General features: G+C 43.0%; 1 protein-coding gene across 3 annotated transcripts in view; it reads left to right on the forward strand.

The window, feature by feature from the left end:
• Positions 1-22,414, forward strand: part of ncor2 (nuclear receptor corepressor 2) — an 87,379-nt gene that overhangs the window by 61,849 nt on the left and 3,116 nt on the right. For 2 of the 3 annotated variants that reach the window (XM_031731286.2, XM_039620480.1), the window contains exons 20-45: positions 223-649; positions 3,668-3,788; positions 4,355-4,619; positions 5,668-5,832; positions 5,974-6,101; positions 6,229-6,328; positions 6,511-6,621; positions 7,067-7,170; positions 9,421-9,571; positions 9,711-9,860; positions 9,962-10,054; positions 10,591-10,796; positions 10,890-11,226; positions 11,390-11,581; positions 11,729-11,974; positions 12,665-12,799; positions 12,897-13,187; positions 13,279-13,459; positions 13,599-13,981; positions 16,068-16,186; positions 16,421-16,590; positions 16,737-16,871; positions 17,738-17,880; positions 17,984-18,037; positions 20,621-20,809; positions 22,195-22,374. In XM_031731286.2, the coding sequence (XP_031587146.1) occupies positions 223-649; positions 3,668-3,788; positions 4,355-4,619; positions 5,668-5,832; positions 5,974-6,101; positions 6,229-6,328; positions 6,511-6,621; positions 7,067-7,170; positions 9,421-9,571; positions 9,711-9,860; positions 9,962-10,054; positions 10,591-10,796; positions 10,890-11,226; positions 11,390-11,581; positions 11,729-11,974; positions 12,665-12,799; positions 12,897-13,187; positions 13,279-13,459; positions 13,599-13,981; positions 16,068-16,186; positions 16,421-16,590; positions 16,737-16,871; positions 17,738-17,880; positions 17,984-18,037; positions 20,621-20,809; positions 22,195-22,374 (4,776 nt within the window). The remainder of the gene's footprint in view (positions 1-222; positions 650-3,667; positions 3,789-4,354; positions 4,620-5,667; positions 5,833-5,973; positions 6,102-6,228; positions 6,329-6,510; positions 6,622-7,066; positions 7,171-9,420; positions 9,572-9,710; positions 9,861-9,961; positions 10,055-10,590; positions 10,797-10,889; positions 11,227-11,389; positions 11,582-11,728; positions 11,975-12,664; positions 12,800-12,896; positions 13,188-13,278; positions 13,460-13,598; positions 13,982-16,067; positions 16,187-16,420; positions 16,591-16,736; positions 16,872-17,737; positions 17,881-17,983; positions 18,038-20,620; positions 20,810-22,194; positions 22,375-22,414) is intronic. The other variant, XM_039620481.1, reaches the window with a different exon arrangement.

Consider the following 22,414-nt stretch of genomic DNA (forward strand, 5'->3'; position numbering starts at 1 on the left):
TAGAGCACTGAAGTCCTGGGGGCTTTCATCCATCATTCCAATTGGTTTTGTTTTCCCCTTATTGTACAGTGAAACCTGATTAGGCAGACGACTGGCACTGTGAAGAATCTTCTTTAGCAGAAAGAGATAAGAGGAAAAATGGAAGAAAAAAAGGTGAAGGAGATACAACATTTATAGTACAAACCTCTAATTTGTTTCCTTTCGACCCTGTGTCCCTGCCAGGTGGAGCCAATAACAGCTCTGACACGGAGAGCCTGCCCTCGCCGCACTCGTCTGAGGACAGCAAGGCTAAGGAGGAAACCTCAAGCAAGGTAAAGGGCAGCTCAAACACTGGCGACAAGAAGGAGGACCTCGCAGACACGAGTCAGGCAGGGGATGAGAAACCTCCAGTCAAGGAAGATGCAGATTCCATTAAACAGGAGATTAAGACTGAAATAGGGGAGCCCAACAAAGACCAGCTGCAGCCAACACCGCCCAGTGATGCCACAGATACAAAACCTCCCACTGCAGGCACGGAGGAAGTCAAGAGCTCCAACAAGAACTCCAAGAAGGACCATGCGGCCAAAACTGGCTCCCATGGAGACAGTGACTCTAGTGCCACTTGCAGTGCTGATGAGGTGGAGGAGACGGACAACACAGATAAGAACAGGTGAGGATTCGTAGCAATGAATATAGTGGATAATGGTAAACGGTCATTTCCCATTTGTTTAAATTAAAACAACAATTTTATACAGGCACAACATTAAAACTGTGACCCCTGAAGTGAATATGGTGGATCCTCTCTCTACAATGCACTATTCTCTTTCATCGCATTTGTTTCATGACTATGGAGTAATGCCTCCTCCCTGACTTCATCAGAAGCTGAAATACTGTTACGCCACCTGCTATAGGCTTTCTCAGTGACACCCACATAATGGGGTGTGACATACCGTGAGATGTCATTCAAAAACCTCTTCTCTCTTCTCACGGAAGCCTGTTGGCAGCTGTCCTTTGGGTACTAAGCTAACGACTCTAGCCGTACCCTATTAGGTAGCAATACTGTATAAAAAAAAAAAAAAGTAGCACTACTTTTTAGTCCACGCTACCCAAAGAACAGCAGTATTCTTCCCTGCACATTAGTTTGGCAGCTGTTTAGCCGATTGTCAGGCCCACCAGCATGGCTATGGCTAACAACCTGAGTGAAGTTGGAAAACGTTCTCTCTGCAGCAACAAGAGCTCTCTCTGGGATACACACCCAGTTTGTGTGACATGTGTAGACTGCTGAGGCTGCCTTGACCTCCACCCAAGTCTGTATCCATTGTATTCCTTTATGACACAAACTGTGCCACTGCAGGCTCGCTCACCAGGCTAACCTGCAGGGCAGTGTCCCTTTGGTGTGTGAGGCAGCTTTGCCACAGGGAAAAGTGCTAATACCTAAGGACTTTTATGCAGAAGCACTCTCTGGGCCAATTGCTAATGCTTTCCCGTCACTGGTGGCAGACTGACGATGTGAGGGCTTTTCTCTACTAGAACTATCCTGGGAAGCAACGCTAACAATGATGGAGATGAATCAGCTGATTCAGAACTCCTGTCTTCTAACTATAATTTCCAACTCCCTCACTACCAGCTAAACCTCCATCGCTGTCTACCTTAGATCGCAACATACAGGACATGTGCAAGCACACAGCTGCTAAGATCAACATCCTGTGGCCCACTGTGCAAACTAAGGTTCTGAAATCTCAATTTGATGACAAGTCAGGTAAGCATGTGTTGCCTGTTTTCCCGGAGCTGCTCGAAGTGACATTTTGAAAAGCTCCCTATTTGTCTGTGAAGGGATAGATTCCCTTGGCCTCCACCAGATGCCACAGGTGAATCTGTTTTTAGTGAGCCACCTTCACCCTAGACCTCGTTCTTCGTTGGCCCCGCCGTACCCCTCCAAGTCAGACTACTTTCAATCGCGCCTCACTGATGAGTGCTAAAGCCTCTTCTATTCTGCTGGCTTACCAGGAGGAATCAGAAGAGGGTAAGATAGCTAAACCAGATACCACTATGTGGGAAGAAATATTTGTTACATCCGACAATGTCCTCCAGTTCCAGAAAGTGGCAATATAGGCTACTGGGAGAGCCATGGGACTAATGGTTCTTGTGGGGCGGGCATTCTGGCTTGGGCTCCCCAACCTGATGACAAAGGAAAAAGGATTTCCTTGGCACCTCTGTCATGTGCCAAGGCCTCTTGGTTGCAGCACAGGCAGCGTCTCCCCCAGCATTGCATTTTCAGGTTTCCCAAAGTACCAGCCCCTCAGGCTGCAGCTGTTCTCAGAAATAGGGACATTTGGGGTTCTGATGAGGTCATGCAGGAGGCCCATAGTGAGAACCATCAGCACTAATCAGAGAACCAGGGTTATAGCCATTACCCTGACTTTTACAGGGACATCTTTTCCCTGGTATTTATGTGGTTATTACTTTTACTGCTATTTACCACCCACCTAACATTGTTGCAGATCGACAACAATGGCTGTACCTTAATGTCCTCCAACAGTAAGCAAAAAACATATCAGAAACCATCTCGAGAATATAAGAAATACCTCTGGACAGTGAGCCTGTCTCCAAACTCTACAGACAATGATGCTATCAAACATCTGTTGCATATGAAAGTATGAGGCACAGTGGCCTAATACCAAAGCAGCACCCAAACACTCCAATATCACCAATGTCATGCAGTCATAAGATACCCACAAGGATGCCACGTTCAAGCTCCAAAGGCCTCAGAGCTGTTCTGGAGGCATAATAGGGACCCACACAGTATTAGGCAGATTGAGTGCTGATCAGTGTAGCCCTTCCCTGCTTTATTTCTCCTGTTTACATCTTTACACCAGTTTGAGAGCTTTGTTGTAAGAAATCTTCTGGTTTTTGAGTTTTCTTGGGTATCTTACATCTCTGTTCTGACACAGCAGACGTAAGAACACAAAGCAGTGAGGGCTTTGAAGTGGTAGTAGTTGCCTAGCTACACTGTACAGCATTGAAGCCATATTTGGCAAGCTGTGTTTGTGTATTCATGTACCACAGGTTGCAGTTTTCTATTAGCCAAGGATTTTATTTGTACATCAGTATGAAAATAGGTAGATATAAATATATATACATATATCTATATCTATAATCTATACAGATATATAACCTATATATCGATTGATATCCATAATATATATCCATATAAATAAAAATACATAAAAATAAATCAAAACATGTCGTATGTGTCTGTGAATGAGGCCGCTAGAAATTGGTGTCAAAGTGCGTAGGAGAACTGATTAGTCGTGTTTGCACGGTATTTGTTCAGTTTTTTCCATGACAGCAGACTGCATGTACTGGCAGAGCTCAGGGAAACGCTGCCCTCTGCCAAGGCAAACAAATGGGGGAGGGTTGGGGGGGGAGTGTGTGTGTGGGGGGCGTGCATGTGTGGTTCTGTGCATCAATTTGTGTGTTTAACTGTAATTCAGAGTTTGTTGTGTTTTTTGACAGATGTGTAATACATCAATATGAATCTTTACTTTTTTTTTTTCCATGGTCTCAGGCTATGTCAGCACACATCCTACTACATTAGTGGGTGGAAAAACTAAACAAGTGATTTTGTATGCTCTTCTTTTCAACCTCTTCTTTACTCCCACTAACTTATTTCTGTCCGTCTGTGTAGAATGATGTCTCCACGGCCAAGCCTACTGAACTACACTCATGATGGGGTCATATCATCCCCACTACAGAAGCCCATGGATCTGAAACAGCTGAAACAGAGAGCAGCTGCTATACCACCTATTGTGAGTTGCTAATTTTAAAGTTGCTAGCTTTACTTCTTGTTTTAAACAGTAACAGATCTTTTTTTCTCTTTTTTTTTAAAAATACGACTCATGCAGAACTACTTTGGTAGAATCCAAGAATACACATATGGACTTGATAATGAGCATTGTTATTGTGTCCCTTTAAACCTTTATGTCCCTTTGTAAGTGAAGCGCATCTTGGCTTTTCCAGCCTTTGAAAGTGTCTTAGCCACATAAAACTGATGTACTCACACACTCACAATCTTTCATTGCAGTTGTGAATCCTATCAAAGTCTCTCTGCTTACAAGGCTAACACCATAGTAGGTGAAATTGTTAAGTCATAACAGTATAAGATAAGCCAACCAGATGGAGGATGACGAGAAATGAGATAATGGCCATTAGGGAAACTTTAGCTTGTCAAGAAATAAGAGATGCGTCTTAGCTGACATGCTTATCAGATATTTTATGTGGCTAACCATATGTCAGCTCCTGGAAAGGAGTGGGCTTTTGTTATATGTGTGGCATATATGTAACTCTTGTTATTTTCCTGTCGCCCTGTGTGCAGATGCAAGAAGCCTCGGTGCAGGGGGGTCAGCAGAGTGGGAAGGCATTACCTCCTCCCCACGCTTTGGCACTGTACCAGCAACAGATCACCATGGCTCATGGGGAGTCCTCTCAGGAGGTCAAGCAGCAACAACAGCAGCAGCAGTTTCCAGGCCAGCTAGGCAAACAGCAGCCTTATACCCCACAGGCAGACAGAGACAGGGAGGCTCTGCACAGCGGCAGCCCACGTGTTCGCCCGCGCAGCCCCTCTGCCGGCGAAAAGGATGGTATGCACACCTCCATCGCAACAGAAACTTCTCTTACTGCCTGGAAACTATATTTACCTGCTAAAGTTGCAAACACAGAAATTCTTCACAGTTTTAGGTTTTCAGCTTGGATCCTTTTTATCATTGTTCTGCATGACCTTAGTGTCACTCGACTGCAGGGTGTACAGCTTGGTGTTTTATGAAAACAAGATTAGAGGATTAATGAAATTATTTTTTTTAAATGAGGTTAATGAAAATGCAGCATAACATGCTGTTCTAGTTGCATTTGATCTAGTTTTACTTTGTTGGTCCTTGCTACATGCTGTAACCTTGAGTCTGTGTACTCTAGTGTTTAGGGCATTGAAGTGTTTCTGGGACACTCATGGTGAGGGAACTGATAAATGATCTGGTATTGCTATTGACCCAAAAGGGAATACAGTCTGGTTCAGTGCAGTTACTGTAAGCTTGTTGAATGGACTTTTAAAGGTCCACACAAAGAGAGGTCTTTTATAACCAGCATGTGCATGGCAGCTGTGAACTCAAAGTCCTTCATTTATGGTAACATAAGGACAGATATAAACAATGTATTCCAGCTTATATTTATTGATATTTTTCAGCATTTAATCACCGTGTGGGAGAAGTAATAGTTACAAGTAAGCACTTGTGGGGATTTTAAAAATTGAGGATTTGATGATTTTAAAAATGCTGTGAGGATTTAATGATCTGTGGTTTGGTTATGTCCATTCAGAGCAATGAGAAGCAGTTGCTGCTGCTCCTGCAGAGATTAAGTAGGTTCATCCATTGCCTTTTAACTTCTCCTCAGCTGGATTTCACTTTAAATATTAGCACTGGGATGGTGTGATTGTATTAAATAAGGGTATTAATTCAGTGGCGTGTCACTCTGTCTGGGAAGTAGCATGAGATATTCTTTGTAATTCTTATGACGACAGTGATGAAGGTGTGGACAGTAGTGTGCTGGTAATGGCCAAAGGACAACTTCTTGGATTAGTGGATATCCATTTGTGTGTTGTTACCTGGTCCTGACTCTCCTTGTGTGTCACTGTTGCAGAAAAGCCCCCAGCATTCTCTCCACACAGTGAAGCTAAGAAGCAGGCGCTGGGCCCTGATGACCCGAGGACCTCTAACTTGGGGCGCGCAGTTCTGTCCCCTTACCCCGTGTCCCCACGAGACATGGCCAAGAGTAGTCACGACCAGCACCTGCTCCACTTCAACTGTGAGCATTCTCTTTACATAATCTTTTATCTGTACTGTGGGAACTTTTAGCAAATCCGTGTCTACTAAACTTGCTTTTTTAAGCCTTTTTCAAAAGATCAGTTGCTCAAATCTCATTCTCACAATCTCATCCATCTGCCAGCGTTCCAGCCATCAGGCCACCCCTCACTGCCGCAGGACAGCGGAAGGCTAGCAGCAGTGAGACCGCTCACAATGCCAGAGCCTCCACCTCTCATTTCCTCCTCCAAGCCAGGAGGCTCTATCACACAGGTACACCACCACACCAGTAACATTAAGTAGACATAGTTTGAGAGTAGAAATCATGTAATTGTTTTGATCAGTGTTCCTACATATTGTTCTTATGACCATGTACATTTTTTTTTAATTAAATAAACAGGGCACCCCAGTACAGCTGCACAGCCCAGCTCATGGGTTGGACCATGGGAAGATGCCCTCCGCACCGATGGGGGTGCCTTGGATGGATCAGAGGAAAGGCGGTGAGTAAATCTGGCTGAGGGGATTAATACTCTTTCTCATTATTGTGCCCTGCCCCTCTCAGCCAGGTCTGTCTTCAAAATGAGATTTTACTTTCAGTGAGACTTTTACCTGGATAAATAAAGGATAATAAAATTGTCTCTATTCATTTCGTTCTCTTTTCTCTCTGTAATCTAATATATAGCAGGTGGTTTTCCAATAGTAAAGCAGGAACAGCTGTCCCCTCACAGCTCGTCCTCCCAAGCTGATAACCTGTCAGCCCAAGGGCCAACTCATGATAGTGCTGCTGGACGTGGTGGGTGCTCTGTCTTTTCCCACTGTTTTATTGCCACACTGAGTACAAGCAATAAGCCATAGATTCTGAACAAAGTCAAATCATGACTTGCTTTTTATTCCAGCACACCAAATTGGAGTGACTTTTCTAAATGTACTGAGTGTAACCTAGGCTAGACTTTAAATCTCTCTCTGTCTGGCCATCCATCTATCTGTTTATTATAAAGTCAGTGGGTAGTTGAGTTCACTGATGTTGGGGAAAATGTGAAGATTGGGAGAAATTGCCCAAATCTGTATGTGCAGAAGTGATTGTACTCGGTGATGCCTCAACTTTTTCTTTTCGGGTGGTCTTGCAAAACATTTTCAAATATTTATTTCCAGTTAAATGCATTCCACTTTTTTACTCTTAATGTGACTTTACATGTTGGATTATAGTGACAGCGGTCTCTCTCTTACTGTCCTTAAAGCATCTATTTCAGCTGTTCAGGGGGGTAGTATCACTAAAGGCATCCCAGGGACCAGACTGCATCCTGATTCCCCAATTCCCTATCGAGGCGGCTCCATTACTCAGGTGAGTGCTGACCGCTGAAGTAGTCCTTGGTCCTTTTCATAAAGCTGCTATACTGGAGTTAAAAATGCTCCAGTTTAAAGTTCAAAATTGGTACAAAAGACAAACTCTATTAAGAAAATAACAACAGGCTTATTCATATTTTCCAAAGAATTTTACTCATATGAAGGTCCTTGTTTTTCCACTGAAAATACTCATAGGCTGTTGGTTTGATGATGTAACCTACAGATAATCCCTGACCACTGTTACAACTCTCATTGCAACAGTCTCCCATATGTACAGTTTGTTGGGTGGGGCAATCCTCGTGTTTGTTAATAATATTCTGCTGACTCTGTTCTAGTTTGAGTTGTGCATTACAACACAACTGGAAAACGGTTCTCTTCCCCTTTTCGAGGAACCTCCGAGCAACCTTTCAAATTCACTGAACACGCTTATAAATAATTCCCCAGTATGCAGGTTTAGAAGTGACCTGCTTTTATGTTTGACATCATAACTAGCACGTACGGCTAGGATCTAAATCAAATCAGTTTCTTAAGTCAAGCTTAAAAGTCTATTTTTGTTCCTAAGTGAAGATATAAGGAGAGTGCTTTTCAAGCAGTGCTACTCCTGTGCAGTCCTCCAAAATCTCAACTGCACATTGCTCGACATAGATGACATTGTGCATTGGTTGAATGCCGATTTGTTAATAAACAGGCTGGGAAAGGGAACGGAGTGACAGCAGAGATCTCGAGGAAAAGGAGAAAGAAAAAAAAAATCAAAGACAGGAAAAAGTACAACATGAAAAGCAAAGACGGCTTCTGCAGCAGTCTTTGTATGTTAAAACTTTGCTCTTCCTTCTGACTGATGGGCCAACAACAGCCCACGGTCTTGTTATATCACACATTTTTGACACTGCCTCCATCTAGCAAGGCGCTTGCTGGCTCCAACTCTATTCCAACCACATGATTGATGTCATTGACCCTTTTGTGTTATATCTCAAAACATGAATTGGCTTTTATTGACTTTGATATTGACCATGTCTCATATTTCTGTTGGGGAGAATTTTTTTGCAATAATTATCTTTATTGTTTTATTGCCCAGCCCTAGCTCACCATTTCCCCTTGTAATATTGAACTGAAACTAACACTGTTAAATTATGTCAAGGTTCATAGTGACAGCAGCATGTGCAGCTCATACACTGACGGGCCACGCATTGTTAGCAGTACTTCGTTGGTTCATTTTGATGCTGTCACTGGTTTCTGCTCATAAAGTTGAAGGCTTTATGTCTTTATGCCTGTTTAAAATTGCCACAGTCAATTTTAGCAGCCTTCATGCGTCTGAGCTTTGTCCTTTTGATGGAAACGATAGCAGCAGAGCCGGTTAGAGGTCATAAGGCTGGTGGATTTCCACAGTGCTGTGACATAACTGCAGCTCTGGGTGGCCCCGTCACCTTAGCAACAGGTACACAATGTACCGCGTCTGTTCCCTCTTTACTTTATCTATTTACTCTAGACGCGGGCAAAACCAGTCATTGATATGCTCACTGTAATATCATATCCAGCTGCCATACTGGCTTCTATCTGCTGTTGTGGATTAGTCAAAGGAGAGATAACTGAAAGTGTAGCATCTCCATTGTTAGAGGGATACCTTTATGTGTGCAGGCTACCGTTCAGTGCACGAATCCATATAGCATTGATGCCTCTTCTTAAAGGGTAGGTACGGGTAACTTAAGTCAGCGCCATCTGATCCTATAATAAGAAACCATGCTAGTCTGGCCTCGTCCTTTCTTGAAAAAGCTGCAAGCAACACAGTAACAATGTTCTCTAAGCTACTACTTTTCATGTCCACTTTAGTGACGTGACTCAAGTTGTGTGAGTGGGTTGACTTGATGATTCCTTCTTTGACATAGTTGAGTCTGATTAGACTCAAGATTAGTCAGCTTAAACTCCCATAGCTGTTTGTTCACTTGTTTTTTGTTTTTTTGTTTTTATTAGTGGAGTAATTGTAAATAACAGTTTAATACTCGTGATATAAAGTCTGTAATTTCCATAACATTTTTTGTTATGACGTTGGCACTGTTTAGTTTTACTGAAATGAGGATTGTTAACCAAGTCTGCTTGTAGTCAAGGTTGTCTACTGTCAGGCTTCACTGTCATTTACATATCAAAATCCTAATCAGACTTTTTTTTTTTTTTTGTTTCTCACAAGAACAGCTGCTACAGCACACTGATGGTGCAAAGTACAGGTCTCATTTCTTCTTTTTGTTCTCCACAGGGGACGCCGGCTGATTCGCTGTATAAGGGAACCATAGCGCGACTAATGACTGAGGACAGTGCCAGCCGTGTAGAGAGGGAGCGCGATGAGGCCCTGTCTAAAGGACATGTGCTCTATGAGGGCATTAGTGGGCACATTCTCACATATGATCGTAAGCAGAAGGACTTGGTCGCATTGTCCTACTTTTTGCTATGTTGCTTTCAGTTAACCTTAGAAATAATATTGATTCAAATTGCACATACTTTAAGAAATACTGTCAGTATATTTACTGTGATCTTTGTCATTTATAGGCTCAGCATCTCAGACTCCTAAAGATGAGGGCCGAGGTGGAGGGCAGTCTGGGGAACTTCTGGGCCTGAAGCGTCCATATGATGTAATGGAAGGAGGCATCTCAAGGGGAGTGCCTATGAGGGAATCGCTGTCTGCTGCCAACTGTGAAGGTAACAGATGACGTATTTAAAGAGGTTTGACTTTATGGTAAGTTATTTCATAAATAATCAGTCTTACACCTTACCATCCTTCTTTGGTACCTCCACCTCAGGACTGATTGGACGAACCATGCCTCATGATAGTGACAGTCCCCACCATGCCTCTTACAAGGACACTCATCACATCCGTGGTTCCATCTCACAAGGTAGCAAGCGGTTTACTTACAACAAGATTTTATTTTGAATTCTGATTTCATCCTGGTCAAGTACTTAAAAAAAATTTCCTCAAGCAGAACATACATTAAAGGAGAATGTTAATGCAGCCTGTGTTTTTGGCGACTCCAGAAAAGACTGATGCCGCTTTACCAGTCACCATTGGTTTTGTGATGATGCATGGTTAAAGCCATAGCAGGTTAATGATTGATGTAGTCTGTGCTCTCATTTCATCTGACTCAACTCTCAGAGCTCCCTTCAGTGAACTGAAAGACGAATTTTTCTTTTGTTTCTTACTTTTCAGTAATTGGATAGTGCTAGCTAACCTGAAGTTATTTGCCTAAAGAGCAGCACTTTAAGCAGATCTCGAACCCCAGGTTGTTCAGCTAAACTTATAAAACCTTTGTGTCTGTCGCTCGTGTTTCTTTATCCTTCGGCTCACTTCCGGCTAAATTATGAAGAGAAATTAGAACAGTAGGCTTCCTGCTCTTGTTTGAAGATTAACAATATTCATATATTAAAATTTCAGGTATACCTCGTCATCTAGATCAGGATAGCTACATGAGGAGGGAACCTAAACAGATGAAAAGAGAGAGCCCCCCACCTCGTGGGCCTGGCTCTTTGTCTGATCCTATGAAAGGCCGAGAGACCATAGTGAAGGAGGCTGGGCGCTCTATCCACCTCATTCCCAGGGAAGAGCTCCGACAGCCTGCCAAGGAGGGCATCATTGTACAGGTACACACTAAAGATAATGCTAATGACACATGTAGAGACAATCAAATACTTCATGCTTGCTAACTGAGTTAATTCCCATTGTGGTCTCTGAAGGGAGCATCCATGAAGCAGGAGGTGGCTAGTTCAGGGAAACGTCACGATGTCCGCTCCATCATGGGCAGTCCCTACCACGGTACACAGTCACACCTGGAGATGCGTACTGAGAGAAGCCGATATGAAGACGCACCTAAAGGGCGCCCCAGTGCAGTGGTCAGTACAGCTAGCCCCATATCGCGCTCTTCTCCGCTAACGCTGGGGTCAGAGCAGGGTGGCAAAGCCCATCACAGTCCAGTGGGCTACGATGATAAAGGAGCCTTAAGGACACCTTACCCTGGATCCTCTCATCGTGGCTCCCCACTGTCCAGGGAGGCAGGTCAAAGGCAGCACGAGGGTAAGTATATCACATGCGTAAAAGATTGAGAGTTTGTAATCTAAACTAAAAAAGAACCAAGAAGCATATGAAAATGCACAAGTCTTGTATATGTGTGGCAGGCATGTAAAAGAGTTGTTGTGTACTAAAAATTATTCTATTTCCTTGTTTTTTTTCCCACCAGTTTCCAGTAAGAATCTGACTCAGGAGCGTAAAGCCACACCAACCCCCAGAGAGATGACTACCACCAAATCACCACTTTCCACTCTTCCAGATCAGCAGACCCTGTTTCCGGGTCTGGGAACTGAGATGTACCGTCACATTTCCTTAGCCTTTGATCCTTCTGCACTGGGTCGTAGTATCCCAATCGACTCAGGTACTGTGTCCATTATACATGTTGCCCCCATCCTCATTAGAGAACAGTTTAATCATCTGCACAGCATTTGTGTGATAATCTGATCAGAGTTTTGCTTCAAGTTGAGTGACTTCCTGACAGATGATCTTCTTGTTTTATATACAACAGCATACTACTTGCATAGGCCCCTCGCTTCCGGCGCTCCATACTCTCCCCACTACCCCTACATCATCCGTGGCTTTCCTGACACCGCCGCCCTGGAGAACCGTCAGACGCTGCTCAACGACTATATCACTTCTCAGCAGATGCATCAGTGGCCTGCAGCTGCTGCCATGGCTGCACAGCGCTCATCTGAAATCATGAGGGGCATTCCTTCGCGTGACCAGGCTGTCCCCCTGCCCTACCCTCCTCGGGGTAAGGCTAATACTTAGTCATTTGTTGCCGTTGATTGGTAAACTGAAAGTGCAGTCAAATGTGCTGCACCTGCACTACGAATACAAATAGGAGTATGAAACAACAGCAGGGTGGTTGTTAATAGAAGCACCTGCAAGCCAAAATTTAATGTTAGTGCTGTTCATGCTCTGAGTTATTTAGATCAGTTTGGTGGACAGTTTATTTATAGTCAGCTGGTGTGCAGTAATAAAGCAGCGTTTAATTTCGATCACACTCTGTGGGAGAGTCTTATTTTCCTTTATTATGGCATTTTCCACATTTTTCCACAAAAACAAATAAATATAATGCAAAAAAACTGAACTGCATTAGGGGTTGCCGAAAATTTGTCATGTAGGATAATTGAGGGAGCTACCAGTCAGATTAGTTTCCAATATAACCCATTGAAGGAACACATCTTGACTCATTTATTACTTTGTCTTAGAACACTAGAGCAGAATCTAATAAGTTAAAAAAGGGTTTATGTTTTAGTAATTTGCTTCCGCTTTCCCATTTATCTGTCAAAAATATAGAATTTCACATAGTCAGTCCGTCATTTCAGATTTAATAAATATAAATATCATCACATTCCCTCATAAAACATTTGCATCACTGTTGAGAGCCTCTCATTACCTTTTATGCCCTGTAATCAGCTGACCCTTCTCTGTCCTCTAGGGATCATCGATCTTTCTCAGGTACCACACATACTGGTCCCTCCCACTCCAGGGACAGTGGATCGCATCCCTTACATCCCTGGGACGAGCGCCGCCTTCCCTGGCAGACCTTACACCACCTCTCCCATCTCACCCGGTACAGTTCATTTCACACAAGCAGACTCGCACAATAAATATGTTGCACTCTTTTTATTTCTAAGCTTCTCTATCTCTCCCTTTTTTTGCATGTGCAGTTGGCTCCTCACACATGAGCAAAATGCAAGGCACAGCCTCATCTTTGGAGCGTGAAAGAGACCGTGAACGTGACAGGGAGCGGGAGCGTGAAAGTGAGAGGGAGCGGGAACGGGAAAAGGAGAGGGAGCGCGAACGTGAACGGGACCGTCAGAGAGATCGGGAAAAGGAAAGGGAGCGCGAGCGGGACCGCGAAAGGCAAAGGGACCGGGAGAGAGAGAGGGATCGAGAGCGTGAGAGAGACAAGGGCGGCTCTATTGGAAATGTGGAGCATGCCCCCATCTGGCGACCAGGTGTGGAGAATATGGTGTTCTTCATTTTTATTTAAGTTACGAATGTAGTTTGGAATTTGTAAAGTTATACGCGCCTGTTTCTGCTACTTAGGTACAGAGCACAGCTTGTCAAGCAGCAGCAGCAGCGTAAGACCTGCGTCCCAGCCGCACAGCCACCAGCACTCCCCAGTGTCGCCTCGTACCCAGGAAAACGTCCAGCAGAGGCCAAGTGTCCTGCACACTGGGGGGAAAAGTCTTTCTGTCAACGAACACTCCGGCTCATCTGTGTTACGGTAAACTGAACTTTAACACAGAAAATTTGAATAAACAGATTAAAAGTTGTACGCTGTTTTTTGTTTGTTTGTTTGTTTGTTTGTTTGTTTGGTTTTATAAATACAATCCGCTTTTTTAAATGTGTGTTTGCTTTGTTAGGTCCATGCCCTCAGGGTCATCCCACTACCAAGGTTACCCTAGCCATATCCAAAGGACAGGTGTGCTTTCTGAGGCCTACCCAACTGCCATGGATTTAAACGCACCCAAAGAGCAGAGTCGCGATGCAGGCAAAAACAGGGGAGGTCTACCCAAACATTTTCAGGACCAGCATGGCCCATCCAGTAAATCGGACCCCAAGCTGTCCAGCCCCAGCCCAGGTGGAATATACCCCGGGTCTTATACCTCTGCTTCAGGCCGTCCCCAGCACCTGCTGCCTCCGCAGTCAGACAACCCTCCTGGCCGTGGAGAAAGCGGTACACCTAGTAGGGAAAAGACTCAAAACAAACCGATGTCCATTCAGGAACAAGAGCTCCGATCACTCGGTAAGACCACCATGACTGCGGCCAACTTCATAAACGCGATTATTATGCGTCAAATTTCTTGTGAAACGGGGATGCCAGAGATGGGCTCGCTTGTTGCCAGCAGCGCCACTGATGGTAAGACGCTCTGGATCCCAGGGGTCCCCCCCATCACCCAGACCCACTCCCCCGTCAGTCTGTGGCCTATTGCACGCTGTGGTGGTTGGCATTATCAGATCAGCCCAATTCATTTACATTTTTTGTTTCAATGCTGTAGTTTGGTTTTTTGTTTTTTTTTGCCTTTTTTCCCAGTTTCTCCCTTTTATAGACTTAAAGTCCACCAAGGGTGCCCTCTGGAAAGCCTTACTTCTAGCTTTTCCAAATTGGACATTACTTGTTTAGATTAAATTTTAAAAAGAATTTGGCGAGTTTTGATAGCGTTTTCGTGATAACTTGATTTTTCCAAGAAGATCCTAGGTGTCCTTTAAGGTAGCTAAAGCTGGTGGGACATTTAGGTTGAGCATCCCTTGCTGCTTATGTTCATTTTATTTCCTAAGAGGATGTGACTTGAATTTAACATGTGGCACCCTCCTCCCTGCCATTCGGCTGCTTACATTAAGAAAATATTTCACCACAGACAGTTAGATCATCAGAGTAGTATTTTTATACCCTCTGTTCAGTAAGACTGCTGTAATTGAAACATATGTAACTCAGATGAAAAAGAACATTGAAATAGAAAATTGGTCTGATAGTTTCATTAAACAGGAAAAGCATTTCCATCCACCAAACTCACTCCCTGGGGTCCCAGAGTGCACCAGTGTTGCAGAGAAGGCAGGTGGGAAGGAGAAGTAACACGGCAAAGACCGGAGACACTTTCAGCGAATCAGGGGGAGGGGGTACTACAGCTTCTGGCCTTCCAAATCTGTGCATGTTCCTGTTTTACTGCTCACTGTAATTTATGCTGATTTATTTAGGTTTTCTTTTTTTTTTGCCCCCCCACACACACTCACCACAAGCGCTAAACACATCTTTCTCTCTCGGTCAAGCCTTTGGGGAGTTTCTGTCATTTGGAATGTGATTCTGTTTTGTGGTTTTCTGCTTGTAGAATAGTGTTTTTTTTTATACAAGGCTTTAAGGCAAGTGCATGCTGAGGTTGAATGGATGTTGCGAGCTAATGTACTCGGGAAGCATGCTTCTCAAAGCTGATGAGATGGTTGAGCTAGATGACAACACCAAGATGATGTTGTTCACAAAACAGTAGATGGATCCACAGAGAGAAATACAGGTGCTTATAAAGCTGCTGCTGAAATGAACCCAGAGTCTCTCATGTGTTTTCTAGCTAACAAGAAAAGGCAGAGCATGCTGTCCCCACAGGATCACTCGTTCCCTCTCTGGGATTCACAGAGTCAATCCTGGTCCCCTCTTTCAACTTACATCATCCTCTGAAATGAATAATGTAGTGTAAGAGTTGTGTAAGAAAAACACGTAGCGAGATATGACACACAAGGGACACAAAGTCTTGAAATCCATGTGCTGTAGTGCTCTCGAGAGCTTACAGGGAGAATGTTTTAGACCCTCGACTGAATGGAATTTCTGGAGTTACGTTTTGTACTCTAGTATGATAGTAATAGCCTATTTCTATTCATAACATGCAGTACACACTTTTACATCCTCCTTTACGTCCCTTATTCAGGGACTTAAAAAGTTACTTTCTGAACTTCTTCATTTGAGTTACTGATGCAAAACCTGTCAATTTTAGCACAGTTTCTGGTCAAAGATGAGTTTGCCAAGCCTGTATGCAAAGTGTGCACTGAAAATATCTTGAGCAGCTCTTCACACTTACTCATATTTAGATACATTTTCTTTTTCTTCTTCTTCTTTTATTTTTTTCAAAGCTTGCACCTTGAGCTTATGAAAGTCTGGATGAGTGTAGAGACATTTCAGGAAAAAAAAAATGCATGTTTTCATTAGGACATTCCAAAGGTTTGGAATTATGTCACCTTAACCTGAAAATCCAAACTAATTTTTAAAACGTGTGGGTGTGCTTTTTGCCTGTCTCTGTATGTGTGTGTGCGTGCGTGCTTGTTTGTTTTCTGTTTTCGACTCTTAGCTATGTCACACAGTCTTTACCGTCCTCCGTCTGAAGAGAGACTGTCTCCAGGCCAGCAGCCCCAGTCCCCTTGTGTCAAAGGCAGCCAAAGGGTGGTCACTCTGGCACAGCACATCAGTGTAAGCCCTCTCAACTACTGCATGACAAACAGCAAAATAATCTAATATCAAACAATAATAATTAGAAGTGCTTTATAAAAGAAGTTGGCGTTTGTATTAAAGCAAATGCATGCATGTCGAATGGGTTTAGTTTTCTTTAGAGTAAAATAAAATCCTTACACACAGGTCTCCTGATAGAGTTTATCTCGGACAGTGTTGTGTAATGTCTGATGTTGATAATCTTCACCCAAACAGGAGGTGATAACTAAAGACTACAGGCAGAGCCAGCAGCAAAGCTACCACGGTTCTCCTGTCCTGGACTTGACCCGTCCACCCAGTGCCTCCCAGCCTCCTCCCACTTCACAGGAGTCTGCTCAGGGGACCCGCTATGCCGAGGGACCTGGTGGAGAACGCAACAGAGACCGGTAGGAATCCCTGTTGGTTACAATTAGTACATCTAACCTTTTGTCACTGATGTTAAAAATATATTAAATAAGTGATAAATAGATTTTTATGTCATAGAATATATGTAATGGATAATCAGAGTTATGGTATACATGCTGTTTTCCAGATCTCCACCTCAGCCTAAAACATCACCTGTCAGTGTTTCTATTGACGGAATCGAACCGGTGTCTCCTGCTGGAGCCAACTCTGAACCTGAAGTCCAGAGAGGAGCCTCCTACCCCAGCGAGCAGGGAGAACAAGGGTAAGTTTGGACTTGGTTTGGAGCAGCAGCATGAAAGTCAAGAGTCCGCTCCAAAAAGTCCATTATGAGTACAGTTTATTTACATTTAGCACCACTAATTATATTATTTCACTGAGCAATTCTGTAACACAACGTCAAAATTTGGGTCCTGGTCATGAAATACTAGCCTACTGTTTTATGCTTGCATATATACTGTACCTGTCACATGTGTATGTGTAGTTTAGTCATGTTTAAAGGACAGTGACAGACTCTGACATTGGATTGTGGTTTCCTGAGTTTCTGCTCCAGATAACCGAGTTGCTTCTGGGTTAATAAACCTACTTTTAATTTTCTTCAGTCAGAGAAAGAGGAAACTTTAATGACTGCGTATCTGTTTGGTAGCCTCGTTGCACTGGAAAGGTTTTTACAACCGAAGTGGGTGGCACGATTGTCACGTAATCCTCGGGGCCATAAATTGTGATTGCCAGGTTTCACGATTTATTAACAACTGATTGTGCTGTGTTTCATCTCTGAGGTAGGAGAAAGGAGGAGCTTTAATGCCAATAAAGAGCATCCGCTCCTTGATAAGGTGGCATGACCTGATGCCTTGAATGTAGCACCTTAACTGTTTAGGAAATTCTCAGTATAGAAGGCAGCTACCACAGCTGAGTACAAAAAATGTGGGCTTGCCTTGTCATCACAGCAGTGCACAGCAGAAGATAGTTGGATAAATGAGTGGTTTTTGTTGTTGTTTTGGATTTTTTTGCAATTTTAAAATGATGAAGCCCTTATATTTACACGTGTGCTTATTAAATTGTCTTGTCACAGGAGTCGGGTTAGTTTGTGTTTGTGTGCATGTTCACATCATAGTACTTTCTCTTCTACAGGATGGGTTCCCACTCTCCTCCAAATGCCTCCCAGCCTCCTGCCTTCTTCAGCAAACTGACTGAGAGCAACTCGGCTATTGTGAAATCAAAGAAACAGGAAATCATCAAGAAGATGACAGTAGTGGGAAGTGAGACTGATTTCAGTAAGTCTGACCTCAGGACTGGTCTTACCGAGTGCTCAGTGGTAAACAATGTTATTTTAATTTAAATGGAGCAGTTAATAAGAAACCCTGTTTACACTTTCAGATGCTGGTCAGCCTGGAACAGAAATCTTCAATATGCCAGCATCTACAACTGCAGGTAATCATTTAAGCCACATTGCTATTAATAAACAGCAGAACAATGAGCGAACGTTTAGGCCGAGATACCCGTGCCTTCTTGATAATAATGGATCGGCAGCTTTATCAAAGAATTGCATAGCTGGCATCATCTCCAAACAAAAATAATTTAGCATTTTCATAAAGTCAAACATTCCAAATGCAACTTGCGCTTGATCTTCCTTTGTGTGGTAATAAAGGGTCTGCAAGAGGCAGATGCTGCATGAGTGTGAAGTAAAATAAACATGGAAAGAAATCAGTCATGTTGATATTGTTGACCAATTGCAGAAATTTCATTTTAGCTCTGTTTTGTTTGAAAAACCGGCCTTTGTACTTACGCAACTACGCCACATTTGATTTAGGGTTAAGAAGATTAATGTCCACCACCTTGGCAGACTTTAATCTGTTATGGATCACATCTATCAGCTGCTCACTGGGGAACAGCGCTAGCTGCATGTTTTCAAGTTCTGCTCAAGTGTGCTGCAGTGTAGGCTTGACTTGGTCTCCTACTTGTTAGATATGAGAAATTATATGAGAGCATCTATACATGTTACCTTTACAGTTTAAATTCCTCTTACATTCTTCCATCGGTGAGGAAGCGTTAGCTAACAGCCCATTTCTGTGTGCAGACACAAAGCTCTGATTTGAAGGCTAGCTTTGGCTCATTACCAACCACAGTACTTAAGGCTCTGTATCAGCAAACTGTGCTCTTGGAGACTTGTACTGTTACGCAAAGTCAGTTTTGTGTACTTTGGCACGTCACAACCATGCAAGAGGCAGCCACGAAAGCTTGAAGACGTGCAGCTTAATGCACTGCTAGAATCAGTCAATGATGGGTGTGGTTGGGTACATGTCTGAGAGCATTGTGGGTGGTGGTGGGCTCCATTTCTCTGTAAGACGATCGTCTTCTGCAGTTTTATGCTAGCCTGTGAATTCCTCTGTTGCTTAAATTTGAATTTAAACGCATAGTTTGAATATAACAGGCCTGACAATTATGACCCGGTTTACTAACCGTTTCTGAAAGTGTTTAACAAAACGTTTGTTTTGTTTTTGCCAGAGCTGCAGTTTGCAACTGAAACAGTAGTGGACTGAATATGTATTTGTAGTAGTTTTCCTTTCAGAGCACAATATTTAAGGAGCAGATGATTTAAACTAACCACACAAAGCAATTTACTGCATCAATCTTTAATGCCAGGGGAGGAAAGCATGTCTTAGTTTGTGCCTGACATAGCTGTGATATATGACACTAGGAGTGTTAATTTATTTGGGATGCAAGTGGGAGATGTTGGCAGTATTATAGGCACAGGTGGATTGTTCAAGTGTGTGTTGCCTTTGCTTTGGCTCGGTCCTGCAGAACGTTTAGACCTGAGCCTCACACATTTCTGCTGTTTAAAAAGGCTGGTATCTTAATGTAACTGAGCCAAGCTTGAAGTGAGCTGTTAGGAGGAAAACATTACCTGATACAAGAGGTATACATGACAGAGATGTATTATAGGCAGCAAAGGTACTTTTAGCAGTAACAGATTTCAGTTTTTGTCATATTTCTACAGAATTCGGTGCATAAAGAAAACTTTTACTCAGCACACCTTGATGTATATACACTTCTCTCTAGTAATCAGTCATAGCATATTCAGATTTTCCTGAACTCCAAACAGTACCTGTCAGGTTGTGACAGAAGAGCACGCTTTTATATCAGAGCAAATATTTCTTCAGCTGTCGATCACTGATCTAAATTGCTGTGCTGTTTCTGAAGAGGAACACATGCTTGAAATCTGCACTTATACTCTGTGTGCATTCCTCGCTCTCTCAGCCAGTCTTCTAGATTTTGCAAATCTATCATGAATTAAAAATGATGCTTTGATTCTGGAATAATTTTTTGCACTAATTTTGTTCTCTTAGTCAGTTTGGTCCCCAAACAATGTATCTTCTGTCATTTCCTAAATAAATTTTTATGTTTTTTTGTTTTTTTTGGTCTTTTCATCTTGAACATAAAGAACAAGTTTTAGTAAGTCCGTTAGAAATCTAAAACCAGCAGAGTTGGAAATTGGCTTTAGTAAACACTGAGTGGAGTTTTCTGGTTTCTCCACAGTCCTCTGCGCTCTAACGCAGGTGCTAATAAGTGTGAACTGAAGCTGCTCAGTGGTTTTAAATTTAACAGGTGTTTTGCATAGTGGCCTACACCAAGGCTTTGATTGCTCTTTCAGTAACGAAGGTTCTTGTTGCCAGAACATTTATTTTTAACTTAACCTGGTTTCACTGCCTCTGCTGGTGTGTGTGTGTGTGTGTGTGTGTGTGTGTGTGTGTGAGAGAGAAGAGGCTGCAGCTCAACCATTTAAAGAAAAAAAAAAATCACTCAAATTAATTTACAGATGTAACATTAAGTACAAGTGTGAAACACTCACGCCGACAATTAGAAATCCTGTATTTTTTTGATATCTGACACTATTCACTGCTGATGCTCTTTGTCCTCCCTAACGACATATTTTTACTTTTCTGACCTTTTTGCATCTCAGTGTTCTGATTTTCGGCCAACTATTAACATTTATAATGATCTCTTCTTTCACAGGACCTGTAAACGTCCGCCATAACCCAGCCCCAGAAACGCCTGGTAACTCAATAGGCCTGGAGGCCATTATAAGAAAGGCTTTGATGGGCAATTATGATCAATCTGAGGAGCGCTCTCCATCCAACGCCGCTACCCCGCTGAGCTCCGGTTTGTCTGCAGAGGGGCGGGTTGAAGACTCTTTGTCACAAGGTGCCAACACTTAAGATACCTTCATACATAATCTGGTTTGGATCAAATCCAAACCAGATAAGGTTCAAATTTTACACCTACACTATATTTTTATAGAATTTGCATCCCTGCCATCTGATCAGTGGCACCTTGTATCGTCCTTGTATCATGTTACCTAACGTTTGGCATATATATGGAAATCTCTGTGGCCAGCATTTCTATTTTTGGGGTGGTGTTTCTACTTAAACAGATGTCTCCATTTTAACAATTTGTCTAACATGCTTCTCATTTATAGTAATAAATATTATTAGTTAGGTGTATTATATGCAGCGGTGCACACAAGTGGTCCGCAGGTGCACATCCGCTGTCAAAATAAAAGACTTGCACCAGATAAGAAGTTGCAATGCGCGTTCGCGTACATATAAAAGGCACTGTTTTTGTCTGCTAGAATGGGATTTTCACGGCATATTCTGCACCACATCTCTGTGCGTTCATCATTTGTTTGAAGCCAGCTCACCTCCTGCAACCACTTCTCCGAGAATATGCGCTTCTTTTGCGGTTCGGACTCCTTCTGACATTTCTCTGGAGGTGGAGGAACACCAAAGTAATTGCTTAAAGGAGCTTCTTCGACATCTTTAAGAGTTCTAAACAAATGTCTGTCCTCCTCCAGAAAATCTTATGTATGCAAACGCGCATTGCAACTTCTTATCTGGTGCACGTTTTTATTTTGACAGCAAATGTGCACCTGCGGACCACTTACGTGCACCCCTGATTATATGATCTGTTGTGCAACTGTGCCGAAGTGTATTTTGGGGTTAAAGCAACATTTAAGCCATAAAGGAAGCACTATGGAGTCCTGTTTTCCATTTGTTGCCTAAAAGTTCAAAGTCAACTGGCTGATTGAGGATCAGTTGATTGCGGGTGTGCTGATCTGGTTTGTTTGGTTCTTCAGACTAATTCATTGCATGAGGACTGGACTAGATTGAACAAAATAAAATAACACAATTCATAGTAGTTTGGTGGAAAGCGGCTGGAAATATAATCACATTTGTCTCCTAATGTGGGCTGCATACACTTTACACATATCAATGCTCTTGTCATTGTCAATACACCGATTGCAACCCGTTCCTCACCCAAGAATAGAGCAGCGGCGCTTGTCCTAATTTTCCTGAAATTATACAGTTTAGCTCTGTCTGTAATCTTGTTTACATTGATTAAACCTGCTCCTGAGTACGTTAGGCGTTACTCATGTGTTGCTCTGAGATCTGCTGTGAAGGACAGAACCATACACATAAACATTAATGTGGGAAACTATAGTTTATGTGGCCAAAGGTGGCTCAGAATAAGCATCTTTAAATGGAGTATACTTTAGACTCACATCGGCGCTTGGTCTCCTCTGTTTGCAGGAGGCGCAAAGTCCTCGAAGGGTAGTGGACGCTCTAATGGGCGCAAGGCAAAGTCTCCAGGACCGGGGCTTTCAGGAGGTGAGAGACCTTCCTCTGTGTCCTCGGTCCACTCAGAGGGAGACTGCAACAGGCGAACCCCACTCACCAACCGTGTCTGGGAGGACCGGCCTTTGTCTGCAGGTATAAACCTTTGTGACAGTGATTTCATATGAGATCCAGT

The sequence above is a fragment of the Oreochromis aureus genome, linkage group 12 (genome assembly GCF_013358895.1).
Source record: "Oreochromis aureus strain Israel breed Guangdong linkage group 12, ZZ_aureus, whole genome shotgun sequence".
Taxonomy (NCBI): domain Eukaryota; kingdom Metazoa; phylum Chordata; class Actinopteri; order Cichliformes; family Cichlidae; genus Oreochromis; species Oreochromis aureus.